Below are 12,355 nucleotides of genomic sequence, written 5' to 3'. Positions count from 1 at the left end.
CCTGTCCAGGGTGTACCCCGCCTTTAGCCCTATGTTAGCTGGGAAAGGCTCCAGCCTCCTGCAACCCCTTAACAGAAGATGGATGGACAGTTATTTTCCAGATGAATCATTTGGTCTAAATATTTTTGAGACCTGGAATGTAAATGTGTCTGTCTCTAAAGCACTTTGGGTTAACTGTATTGTAGGCTACAAAAAACTAGTGACAGTTAACACAAAAAGGGACAAACATTTCATAGTACATGTTTGATGTTTTTCTTTTTATTTCCAAATAAATAAAATAATTATTCGACACAATTCAAATATTTGGATCGATCCGCCTACCTCTAACCTCTACCATAAAATATCTAATGAACCTCCAATTTAACAATTTTACCATTATAGGCATAGGCTACTTTTATTTAAGTAGATATATTGGAGTATTGTGCACCATGCACTTTGTGCTTCTTGTTTTTCCGGTAATAAATATGGAGCCTGAACTCGCACCACAGCTTTCCCTTTAATCTGGCCTGGATGACATCAGTGCTGCCAGAGGAGCAGGGGGGTGCCGGGTAACGCCATTTTCGCGTACTGTGCGGTTAGTCATTCAGCCAGCTACAGCACTGAGGAGCTGTCATCTCCATGGGGGACTAATGAACTTTTTATTCCGCCCCATGAAGCCCTTGTCAGGCTAGTTTGACAGAGCAGTTCCTGTCATGGAAGCAGCGGAAAATACTCGCTTCTCTTGAACGGCTGACTGAAATCGCTGTTTTGACAGATAGCTAGGTGATTAGCTATGTAGCTAGCTGGTCAACATTAACGAGGTTGATGCAGTGAAGCCCGGCGTCAGAAGGCAAAACACATCCTAGCAGACAAAGACAGTGTGAAAATTGTTTTTTTTTAACTTAGTATATTTCTTACGCTTCTTTTACACTCTACACGGGCTGTCGGCCAAAAGAAAAAATCCCATTTAGAAAAGACGTGATTTAAAAGGGGAAGAGGAACATTGAAGTCGAGCTACATTGGCAACGGATGTCCCAGAGAACGGTAAGAATGGCTCCGTGTATTACTTGGAATGCTGTTAATAGCTAATAAGCCACTTGCTTCTCTTATCACGCGTTTCTTAAAGTGTCATTTACCAAAACATAGGTATGTATACTACTAACGTTATGTAGTCTTTGTAACCATTTTTTATGGAATTGTCTGCTTGTTCTGTGGTCGGTGTTTACGTTAGTTGCAGGAATTAGACATCGCAAGCACATTAACTCATTTAGAGGGCTAGGTCGGAGTTGGCCCCGAGGTTTGGTCTGTGTTACAAGAAAGTATGGTTTAACTGGTTCTTCAGGTTTAATCATTTGTACGCTATATAGCTCGGACAAAGCAGCACAAACTTACAGCGACACGGACCCGACTAAAACACGCCTGTCAGCCTGTGGAAACGAGCTTCTGTCGGCTACTGCGGTGGGATTAAATCTTGATGATGACCATTTGTCATGTGATAGTTAGCTGTATCCTTTCATTGATATTCAGAGGGGAGTCAGAGCTGTGAAAGCTGCCTGTGTTGCGCAGACAGCTTTAGGGGGACAGTGGATCTCACTGTGGTACCCACAGCTGGGAAACCAAAAAGACTGAGAAGCATCTATGGATATTTTGAGATTTGGGGCAGTTTGGGGGTATGTAGTTACACATTTTCAGTCTGCACGGAAATACACAAGCATTCTTCTCTGCCCTGCCATGTTTAACGTTTAATACACCCAAAGGTGCACTCATGACAACCTGCAGGGCCCCTCCCTAAGGGCTAAACACCCCCTTTGCTACACCTGAGGCAGCTTGTTGTCGGCCCAGATGAGTGGGTTGAGTGCTGCTGGGTAGCAATGACAGTTTTGTGTGGCTGCAGCAGATTTGATTTTAATGGCTGCAGGTTTTACTTCACTTCTGCAGATGAGCACAGCAATGAGTACAACTTTGTTATTATTTCCAGGTTCCCAGAGCTGGTTAATGGTGAGGTCTTAAAATCCCCCCCAGCCAGAAATCAGGTGGTTTTCTGTTGATGAACTAATAGAAGAATTGACTGGTTATTAGCACAAAACGAGATGTGAATGAGCATACAAATAACATGACCTCACTAAAATCTTACACACCTGCATTCACATCTACTGTTGCTTACTGTGGTGTAAATTGTGCATTAATAGCTGAATTACTACACAAGCAATACTTGTTTTTCTTTCTTTTTTGTTTTTTGGCATCAATAATGATCTATGGCCAATATTTTACATAAATGCAAACCACAATGGATATTTTTTTCAAGCTTTTTTTCCTTTCTTTGCACAACATCAATTTTATGAATGGTGCCCACACATCTCTCTCTCTCTCTCTCTCTCTCTCTCTCTCTCTCTCTCTCTCTCTCTCTCTCTCTCTCTATCAAGTAGGGTTTCAGTGGATCTAAAGATCTTTATTTGTTAGTAAAAGTGACTGTCATTTCCTTAAACCAACCTCTATGAAACTGGCACTTCCTTTTTTTCATCTATTTTAAGACCAGGGGCTGTCTGTTTTTGTGAAACATTAGTGACTCTAGTAGGATAACACTGGGTAGCACCATGTTAAGGTTGCAACCTTTTGCTGCAAGAAAAGAACAGAAAACCAAGAGCACTAATTCACCTAATATACTGTAGTGAAAAGTGAGTGATATTCCTCACAGGCCTTTGATATGAAGTTAGCTTATGGGCTATGGTAAATAACATCATGACGGCCAGATAATTATTAAGAAGGTTTTAGCATTTTATTAGCAGCAATCTCACTGAATTGGATAGTCTTTGATTTTTCTCTAAGTGGTGCTAAAATTCCTAATTTTAAACTTCCTAATCTTTTAATCTTTTAAGATTTATGTCAAGGAGATGTTCACATATCAACACTGACAGGTTTATTGAGAAGCCTGGGAGGAAGTTTCCCATTCTAAACTCAGCTGACCTCAAATATTACAGACTTAGAATTTAAAACTTTAATCCACGGAGAGTCTGCAGAAAGTCATATAATAAAATCAGCGAGTGTCTTTCTGAATCATTAATCCTTTGGGTTGCTGGAGTAAGAAGCGGTACCACTGCCGGCTCTTTGGATCACAGCATCTTAAACTGCTTCACTTATTTGAATGATACATTTTATCTCTTGCTCAGAGCTTGCACATGCAAAAGTAATTTGGCGCTCTTGTCACTGGAGTTCTTATCAGAAGTAAGAAATGGTGATGACACAGTTTAACACGTTAAGACTGCAGCAAGTGAATTCACACGATGATTTGTTTTGTTTTTTTAGACAGCAAGGTTTTCTGTTGGGTTCATTTAGAACACCACACTCTCTTTGTTGTCCTAATCTGCACCCAGGACTAAATTTGTTCATTGTTAACACCAGTCACACAGGTCATTTCCTGTTTCTCACCGGTACAATGTCATGTTGTGACTTTCCGATTTCTTAAACCCTTTTTTGGTCTCTGAAACTAACCAAATGAGCTAAGATTCACACTTAGCTAATAGCTAGTGATGTTTTGTAGAATTGAGGCCACATAAAACACAGGGATACATCACAATATATACAACAGACTATTGTTACAGAAGCTTTAATTGATGCGTCTATTTTAATGTGAAAAGAGTCATCGATTTGGATGAAGGGTGCCCATTAGCTTATTGTTTTTGCTTTGTCAAAAGTTGAATCCTGACTTTACAGTGATTATCGTGGGTGTTTTGTTTTTTGTCCACAGCAGGCAGATAAGCACTACCTGTTCTCCAAACAATTAGAGCTGGTGGGGAAATAAAAAAGCTTAACAGCGAAAAGATAGATAGAAGTAAGACGGGAATAAAGACGAGACTACTTGGCATTCGGCTGTAAATGAGTGCTTATACTCAGAGCTAGTAAATGTATTCAGACTGGGTGGGACAGATTTGTGGTGTGTTGTGCTTTCCTTTGTCTTCAGCCAGGGAAAAGTATTGAGCTGCTGTTATTAACTACCCTATCCAGTTCTTTGAGCTATTTGTACCAGACAGACTGGTACGAGGTTCTAAACAGTAAATGTTGTTTTGTTTTTTCTCTCCTTTATTTACAGGGAACAAGTAGAAGAAATGCTGTATTATTTAAATTGTGGGTTGAGCAGTCAAACAAACAAAGCTTCAGTAAAATAGTTCAGTAAAAGAAACTTTTAGAGGCTCTTTGTTCTTCTTTTTTTATTAAATAAAGCAGCTGTGCCCACACTTTGCTGACTAAGACTGTTCTTCGAGTGCTGCTTTTCTGCCGCCGGCTCCATCCTCATGCATAAAAACCTACACTTACTTTCTATTTCACTTCTCCATCGGTCCCAACCATAACTCCTTCCTCATTTTTTTCCCCCTCTATCCACTGCCACCACGTTTGTCTTCAGCATCCCCATCACCTCAGATAACCGCCTTAGCATGCTTACATAAAGAACTGCAGCGTCTCCGGGTGCTGCGCTTCAAGCAAGCTATTTACATTTCAAAAGTTGACTTTGAAAATAGTTTTCCCTGCCTTCCTCCTGTGGTGCTTTATGTGTGGAGACTGATCTAATCCCAGAGATAAAAGACTGTTGGATCTGAACAGGAAAACAATGCTTATGCTGTCACTCTCACTTCTGTATTACATGGCCTGTAGTGGTAACGGTCGCCTCTGTAGTTCTTTGTGGTTTGGGTTTCTGCTATTTATGCAAAGATTAAATGTGAAGATTAGTTTCTTAGATTTTTCAAATATGATGGCACCTAAATACAGTGGGGCAAAAAAGTATTTAGTCAGCCACCGATTGTGCAAGTTCCCCCACTTAAAATGATGACAGAGGTCAGTAATTTGCACCAGAGGTACACTTCAACTGTGAGAGACAGAATGTGAAAAAAAAATCCATGAATTCACATGGTAGGATTTGTAAAGAATTTATTCGTAAATCAGGGTGGAAAATAAGTATTTGGTCACCTCAAACAAGGAAAATCTCTGGCTCTCACAGACCTGTAACGTCTTCTGTAAGATGCTTTTCTGTCCCCCACTCATTACCTGTATGAATGGCACCTGTTTGAACTCATCATCTGTATAAAAGACACCTGTCCACAGCCTCAAACAGTCAGACTCCAAACTCCGCCATGGCCAAGACCAAAGAGCTTTCGAAGGACACCAGGAAAAGTATTGTAGACCTGCACCCGACTGGGAAGTGTGAATCTACAATAGGCAAGCAGCTTGGTGTGAAAAAATCAACTGTGGGAGCAATCATCAGAAAATGGAAGACATACAAGACCACTGATAATCTCCCTCGATCTGGGGCTCCACGCAAGATCTCATCCCGTGGGGTCAAAATGATCATGAGAACGGTGAGCAAAGATCCCAGAACCACACGGGGGGACCTGGTGAATGACCTGCAGAGAGCTGGGACCAAAGTAACAAAGGTCACCATCAGTAACACACTACAACGGCAGGGAATCAAATCCCGCAGTGCCAGACGTGTTCCGCTGCTGAAGCCAGTGCATGTCCAGGCCCGTCTGAAGTTTGCCAGAGAGCACATGGATGATACAGCAGAGGATTGGGAGAATGTCATGTGGTCAGATGAAACCAAAGTAGAACTTTTTGGTATAAACTCAACTCGTCGTGTTTGGAGGAAGAAGAATACTGAGTTGCATCCCAAGAACACCATACCTACTGTGAAGCATGGGGGTGGAAACATCATGCTATGGGGCTGTTTTTCTGCCAAGGGGACAGGACGACTGATCCGTGTTAAGGACAGAATGAATGGGGCCATGTATCGTGAGATTTTGAGCCAAAACCTCCTTCCATCAGTGAGAACTTTGAAGATGAAACGAGGCTGGGTCTTCCAACATGACAATGATCCAAAACACACCGCCCGGGCAACAAAGGAGTGGCTCCGTAAGAAGCATTTGAAAGTCCTGGAGTGGCCTAGCCAGTCTCCAGACCTCAACCCCATAGAAAATCTGTGGCGGGAGTTGAAAGTCCATGTTGCTCGGCGACAGCCCCAAAACATCACTGCTCTCGAGAAGATCTGCATGGAGGAATGGGCCAAAATACCAGCTACTGTGTGTGCAAACCTGGTAAAGACCTATAGTAAACGTTTGACCTCTGTTATTGCCAACAAAGGTTATGTTACAAAGTATTGAGTTGTATTTTTGTTATTGACCAAATACTTATTTTCCACCCTGATTTACGAATAAATGCTTTACAAATCCTACCATGTGGATTCATGGATTTTTTTTTTTTCACATTCTGTCTCTCACAGTTGACGTGTACCTCTGGTGCAAATTACTGACCTCTGTCATCATTTTAGGTGGGGGAACTTGCACAATCGGTGGCTGACTAAATACTTTTTTGCCCCACTGTATATTTGACTAGGGGAAAAAGCCATGTAAATATTTTACCTTAAATGTATTTTGTGGAGTTGGAGAAAGCTGGGAAGTAGTTTGGGAATTATTGGTCTGTTGTTGCAGGTTGCTTTGGCGCAACCATAGTGAGACCTTGGTTTACATTGCAGGTTATTAGCTAGTGTCGAAGTGGGTTTCAGACTTTGCCCAGGGCTGGGCTTTTGTCACTGATTTTGGTGGTCTCCGGGTCATGTCTGTGCTTTTTCCAGATGATGTGATCCCATTGACCTCATTGAGCATCAGGGTGTTTTGCAGCTGAGGGTGAATTGGCTGGGATGAAATCTGAGGCCATGGCTCACTTTCCAAACAGCTGAAAGGAGGAATTTGTGGATTAAAAATGGTGCAAAACGAGTTAATTCTTAAGGTCATTCAAGCTCACTTTTATAGATCTGGTGAGGATCTCGGTCATTTGGGAGTGGTTCAGAATAGAGCTGCTTGTCTTCTCTGAAAGGAACCAGTTAAGGTGGTTTGCACATCTAATTGGAACACCTAAATGGCTTTTAGGTGAGGCTTTTGTGCTGTGTCAAACTGGGAGGAAGTGGTGGAGAGATTATGTCTATCCAGACTCTGTATGCAGGGTGGGAGGTCAGGGCACTCTTGGTTTAGAGTGCCGCCTCTGTGACTCAGAAGTTGCAGAAAATGAATGGATTGAAGGTTCTGGGAATTTTTTTTTCTGATAAAATGACTGACATATAAGCAGTGGCCCGGTTTTCGATAAAGGGTTAAGAGAATAAAAAATGAGAAATGCCCATTTAACTTCCCAAAGCTCAAGTTTGAATATTCAGAGTTCTTCTTGTGCCTAAAACAGTAGTCGAAATTTCAGTAAATCCTTTCTGTACATTTCTTACTTTTTTCCTTCTTTAAAAAGATTTAATTCAGTTGAAAGAGCTTTTTCTGTTTCATTTTCTCTGAAATACAGTTTTTTTTGTAACTAATAGTAATACAGTTTTCAGTACAAGAAAAATCCCTGAAAGTCTGGCTTTTTATGGATCTTGCTAATAACGCATTTGAAAGCTTTTCCTGTATTTGCCAAGATAATTTCAAATGCAACCCATACTTCACCGTTCTTTTTGCCTGGAGCTGCTCTTTTCCACCTCCTTCTGCAAGCAGCTTCCTGCTTCCTGCTCAGCTGATAGGCTGCAGGGCTGGTTGCTGAGTCACATGGAGCGATCAGAGCTGCTGCCCTTCCTCGGTCTGTCTCGTCTCAACGTATTTTTTACCTCGTTGTTTCCTCTTCTTTAAGTAAAATGTGAAATCTGCTCAGGGCAAGTCTGCAGTCTCCCTTTGACATCATAGCGGCTTTTCTACTGAGGTAGGCTCGGTCGGTTCAACTCACTGTGTCACTGCACCGTCAAAGATAAGACCAATGTTGGCTCATTCACACCCACGGGTTTTCTTTCTGTATTTTTCAATGGAACATACTTTAAAATGTAACTTTATTCAGTGTTTCTGTAATTATTCAGCTGAGACCGTGCCGTTTCAGTCGTGTGTGCTTGCAGAGATTTATTAGGCAGCTCGCTACAACTGCTGCCAAAGCGCTCAGTCATAATCCTCTTATATATGTGTGTGTGTGTGTGTGTGTGTGTGTGTGTCTGTGTGTGTGAGATGAATATATAGCAGATAAAGTCAGGAAGGAGTGCATAGTGTGTTGAGAGAGACAATAGCAGCACTATTGTTATGGGCGACTCATGAATGAGTCTGGGGTCTGTATGACTGTATTTTGCAGCTTCTGGGAATAATAGTTGTTTACATTTTATAGTAGATTTTTCTGAACTTGGATCATAGTAGATTGTCAGCTGACTAGATACGAGTGCAGTTAATAGATGACGATCATAAAAGAAAATGTGACGGCCAACATTTGTTTAAAGTGGTCAAAGTGAGTTTGTTGTGCAGCAGAAAATGTCTACAAGTTCCTCTGAGTTTTCCTGTCTGTCCCCTCTAATCTGTTATCTGTAAACCACTCACAGACCACAAACCTCAGATCCGGGTTTTACTGTCAAACAGGCACAACATTTAACTTCTTTGGTTTGGTTTAAACTTTTAATGACAGCTGAACCTAAGACCCGCTTTTTATTAAACAATCTTAAATGGTGATTCTTAAGTTTGTTTGTTTTTTTGTTTTGTTTTTAGAACACTTTACAAGTGGTAATCTTCAATCATGCTCCGTCTTCTACTACAAACCTCTGCTGATGCTGCTCTCACGAGCTTTTCAAAACAGGTGCTTCAGTCAGGGCCTCTTTTCAAGGCACCTTTGTGTGTAGAGCTGAAGAAGCACAGACTTTTCCTACCAATTCCCTCAAAGTGAGCTTCCTACACCCCTGTCCCAGTAGCCGTCCAGTCAGAAACACATTGTCTGACCTTTTCATAAACCAGAGCCATTTCTCACTTGCAGCATAATTGATTTTATGAGATGAGTCATCGTCATGAAAGGCTGTTTATTTGGCCATGAGACAAGAAAAGGTCAGAGGATTGTGACTTTGAAGAAAAAGGTTACCTGTTTGTCCTTTAACCACTATGTCACATTTCTGCTGAATCCTGTTTTCATGGTCTGCTGTTAGTTTTTTACCATGTTAAACATCTGTGACAGTCATAAGACAAGTGGATACCATCTTTACATGACAACACGCTGTTTTTAGTGTCCGTAGAAAATTCTTTTCCCTCCCTCATTAGAGCCTGTAAGGAATCTTGTGTTATGAGGACTTCCAAGACAAAATATTTTAATGCAACCTTTTTTCCTGTTATGTTAATTTATTCGCTTTCTCTGCAGGATGCGTGAGGACATGTCCACCATGGTGTGTGTGAAGGAGGAGGAGGATCCTGGGGAGAAGCTGTCCCAGGATGAGATCATTTCCCGGACCAAGCAGGTGATTCAAGGATTGGAGGCCCTGAAGCAAGAGCACCACTCCATCCTGGAGGGCCTTCTGGGCACGTTGCGCTGCCTGAAGCAGGATGAGGAGGGCGTTCTCGTGGAGGAAAAATCGCACATGATCCGCAAGTCCCTGGAGATGCTGGAACTTGGGCTCAGCGAGGCTCAAGTATGTGTGTAGAGCTTCAGTGATTGGTTAATATCACTATGGATGTTAGACTGTTCTGTTATTCATTTAGGTTGGTCTGGGCAGGAGATTCAGGCAACAAGCAATTTAATCTACATGTCTTTTAACAAAACATAATAAGAAGGCAAGCTGTTTGTGAGTGGTTACACATTTAAATCTTCCCTTTTTAAGTTTAAGGATAGTAGGTTCTCTTCTTTCTACTTTCTACTGTGTAGAAAGGACAGCAGAGGACAGCAGGTGGTTTTCACCTGGATAATTAATATCACAAGTTCAGTGAAAACAGCAAGAATCTTGCCTTTACTGAACACCATCTTTCCTTGCAATAGACACAGTAAAAGGTAAAAATATATTCAAGTCCATAGTGGATTAGATCATTAGAATTCTCTTGACACGGGAGTGTTTCTCTCTAGCTTGTAATTCTACTTTTTGTTTGGTCGATTGGGGAAAAGAACATATAGAAGCTTTAAAGCCTTGAAATTATGCAGAATATTTGCTCTCGTCATTTCACTTCACATTTCATTTCACAAGCAGTGAATGAGTCAGCGCTGATTCATTGTTGATGCTTTAGCCTTTCATCGCCATCTCCCAGCAAGCTTTGTCTAATAAATATACAATACACCGTGCACACACCCCACAGACTGAATTTTCTACCTCCAGCATTTTTGCTTGGAGTTGTGGTAAAGTGTAATTTTCCTGCTCAAACACCCCTCATCTAATTACAGCCCTCCGAGCCTTTCACCTTAGACTGTATGCTTTTACCCAAAGTGCCTCACTCTAACATTAGTGGACACACATGTAGTTGTGATGGCAAGTGCACACTTACCCTTAGATAGCTTTACTATCTACCATCCACATGGCTTTGGTGGAATTGTTTTAGTAGACAACCTTCTACTACATATATTAGTGTAAATGTTGTTATGAGAGGATAAACCCAACTGTAAATACAAAAGGGTCTGTATGATTGCAGACATTGCAACATAACCGCCACCTCTTTGTAGGTGATGATGGCGCTTTCAAACCACCTGAGCTCAGTTGAGTCTGAGAAGCAGAAGCTGAGGGTACAGGTACGGCGACTCTGCCAGGAGAACCAGTGGCTAAGGGACGAGCTGGCCGGGACACAGCAGAAACTGCAGAAGAGCGAGCAGAGCGTGGCTCAGCTGGAGGAGGAAAAGAAGCACTTGGAGTTTATGAACCAGCTGAAGAAGTACGACGAGGACTTGTCCCCCTCTGTGAGTGCTCAGGGCTTAAGAATGTGTTGCGATGCTTTTATCTAAAATATGCGTGACCATCTTATCATTGGAACCAATATTTTGGGGGGTTTTCCCCCCAAGCACCTTATCAAAAGCAGATACAATCAAAAGATGTCAGTATACACCATCTCACACGTTTTAAGTATGTGTGATCTAGACCCAAACTACAAAATGACTCTATCTGCTAATAGATTGGCAGTGTTTCTCTCGTCATTTAGAAACATTCAGCTATTTCATGAGCAATATCTCCTCCTTTTTGCTTTTGGTCCTCTCTCCCTTCACTGATCATCCTGCTTGCTCTCTTCCTCTCTCCCCTTTCAGGAAGAAAAGGATTCAGACTCTACCAAAGAGACTTTGGATGATCTCTTCCCAGATGATCAGGATGATCAAGCCCCAGGCAGTAAGTGCTGTACTTCTTCATCCTCTTTCTGCTTTGAGAGACTTTCACTCAATTTCTTGTCCTTGGACCCAAATATGAAATATAGTTTTTGGGCTTGGGATGTAGATTTCAGTGGCACACTCTTTATTAACTCCTAAATACTTTTGCAACTATAGAAAGAGAGAGCTGTGAGAGCTGTAAGTAAACTACTGTTTCCACCATATTAAAAAGTGGCATCTGAATGCTGTGACATGTAGTTTTAGTTTTTTAATCCCTGATAGACTCTACAGTTTTACCGCTGTAAAATTAAGATCGCCATGGGAACAGAGCTTTGCATCAGCAGCTGTCTTGTAATTTACTGAAGCTGAATCAGTGGATGTTTCCAGAGTCAGATAAATTGTGTAATACATGATGACAATTTCTGGTGGTGAGCATGTTTGTGTGTCCAAGTACCACTCTCTTTCAAACATGTATGCGCCAGTTTTTTATTGCTGCCATTGTTTGTTACCAGCCTTTTGCTCACTGTTAGATGGGCTGGTCTTTTCAGTAGCTCATGATGTAAGACCACAAAGCTTTATGGCTGTAAAGCCCCATTAGTCAAGACCTAGTTGAGCCAGTGAAGTTGTGGCTCTGGATATCAAGAAAGGACTTAAAATGTAAATGTTTGTTATATCATGGTAAAAAGAGGAACCCATAAGAACTAATCATCCATTATTTGGTAACATGTTATGTATCTTATATTACATTATTATAGTCAATTTCCAGGGGAGTTTGGTGGCGCAGTGCTTAGCAATGTTGCCTCAGAGCAATAAGACAGCAGTGGTTTGAATCCATTATCTGGCCAGAGCCTTTCATGTGGAGTTTGCATGTTGTCCCTGTGTCTGTGTAGGATGTCTCTAGGTACTCCGGCTTCCGCCCACAGTCCAAATATAAGTAGTTACTGGGATGATTGTGTTGGCAATTTTAACTGGTAATTCTAAATGGGTCATAAGTGTGAATGTGAGGTGAAAGTCATTGTCTGTGTTAGCTCTGCTCTCTGTCCGGGGCTAGTGATAGGCTTCAGCAACCCTGAACTGGATAAGCAGAAGATGGATGGATAGTTATTTTCCAGATTAATTATTTGGACTAAATAAATGTCAAGAGGTAGTTAAAAAAAATAGGAATGGGAATTGATAAGAATTTAGCGACTCTGACGTTTGTGGATGTTCTCGTTACTCAAAGAAGTAATTTTCACAAAGAACACTTTTCTTAAAAGTGATGCACTACATTACTTAATTACTCCTGGGA

At 41.4% G+C, this 12,355-nt stretch overlaps 1 protein-coding gene across 5 annotated transcripts in view; it reads left to right on the top strand.

Annotated features, from left to right (window-relative positions):
* Nucleotides 1–509: 509 nt before the first annotated feature.
* klc1a (kinesin light chain 1a) overlaps nt 510–12,355 on the top strand; it is a 45,070-nt gene continuing 33,224 nt past the window's right edge. For 2 of the 5 annotated variants that reach the window (XM_026151832.1, XM_026151830.1), the window contains exons 1-4: nt 510–1,023; nt 9,154–9,421; nt 10,438–10,668; nt 11,011–11,089. In XM_026151832.1, the coding sequence (XP_026007617.1) occupies nt 9,155–9,421; nt 10,438–10,668; nt 11,011–11,089 (577 nt within the window). In that variant the 5' untranslated portion in view covers nt 510–1,023; nt 9,154. Of the gene's footprint in view, nt 1,024–7,538; nt 7,699–9,153; nt 9,422–10,437; nt 10,669–11,010; nt 11,090–12,355 lie in introns of those variants that run through there. The other 3 variants (XM_026151833.1, XM_026151834.1, XM_026151831.1) reach the window with 3 other exon arrangements.

Source organism: Astatotilapia calliptera, chromosome 19, assembly GCF_900246225.1.
Source record: "Astatotilapia calliptera chromosome 19, fAstCal1.2, whole genome shotgun sequence".
Classification (NCBI taxonomy): Eukaryota; Metazoa; Chordata; class Actinopteri; order Cichliformes; family Cichlidae; genus Astatotilapia; species Astatotilapia calliptera.
Note: the sequence above shows the minus strand (reverse complement) of the source record. Positions and strands in the feature narration are given on the sequence as shown.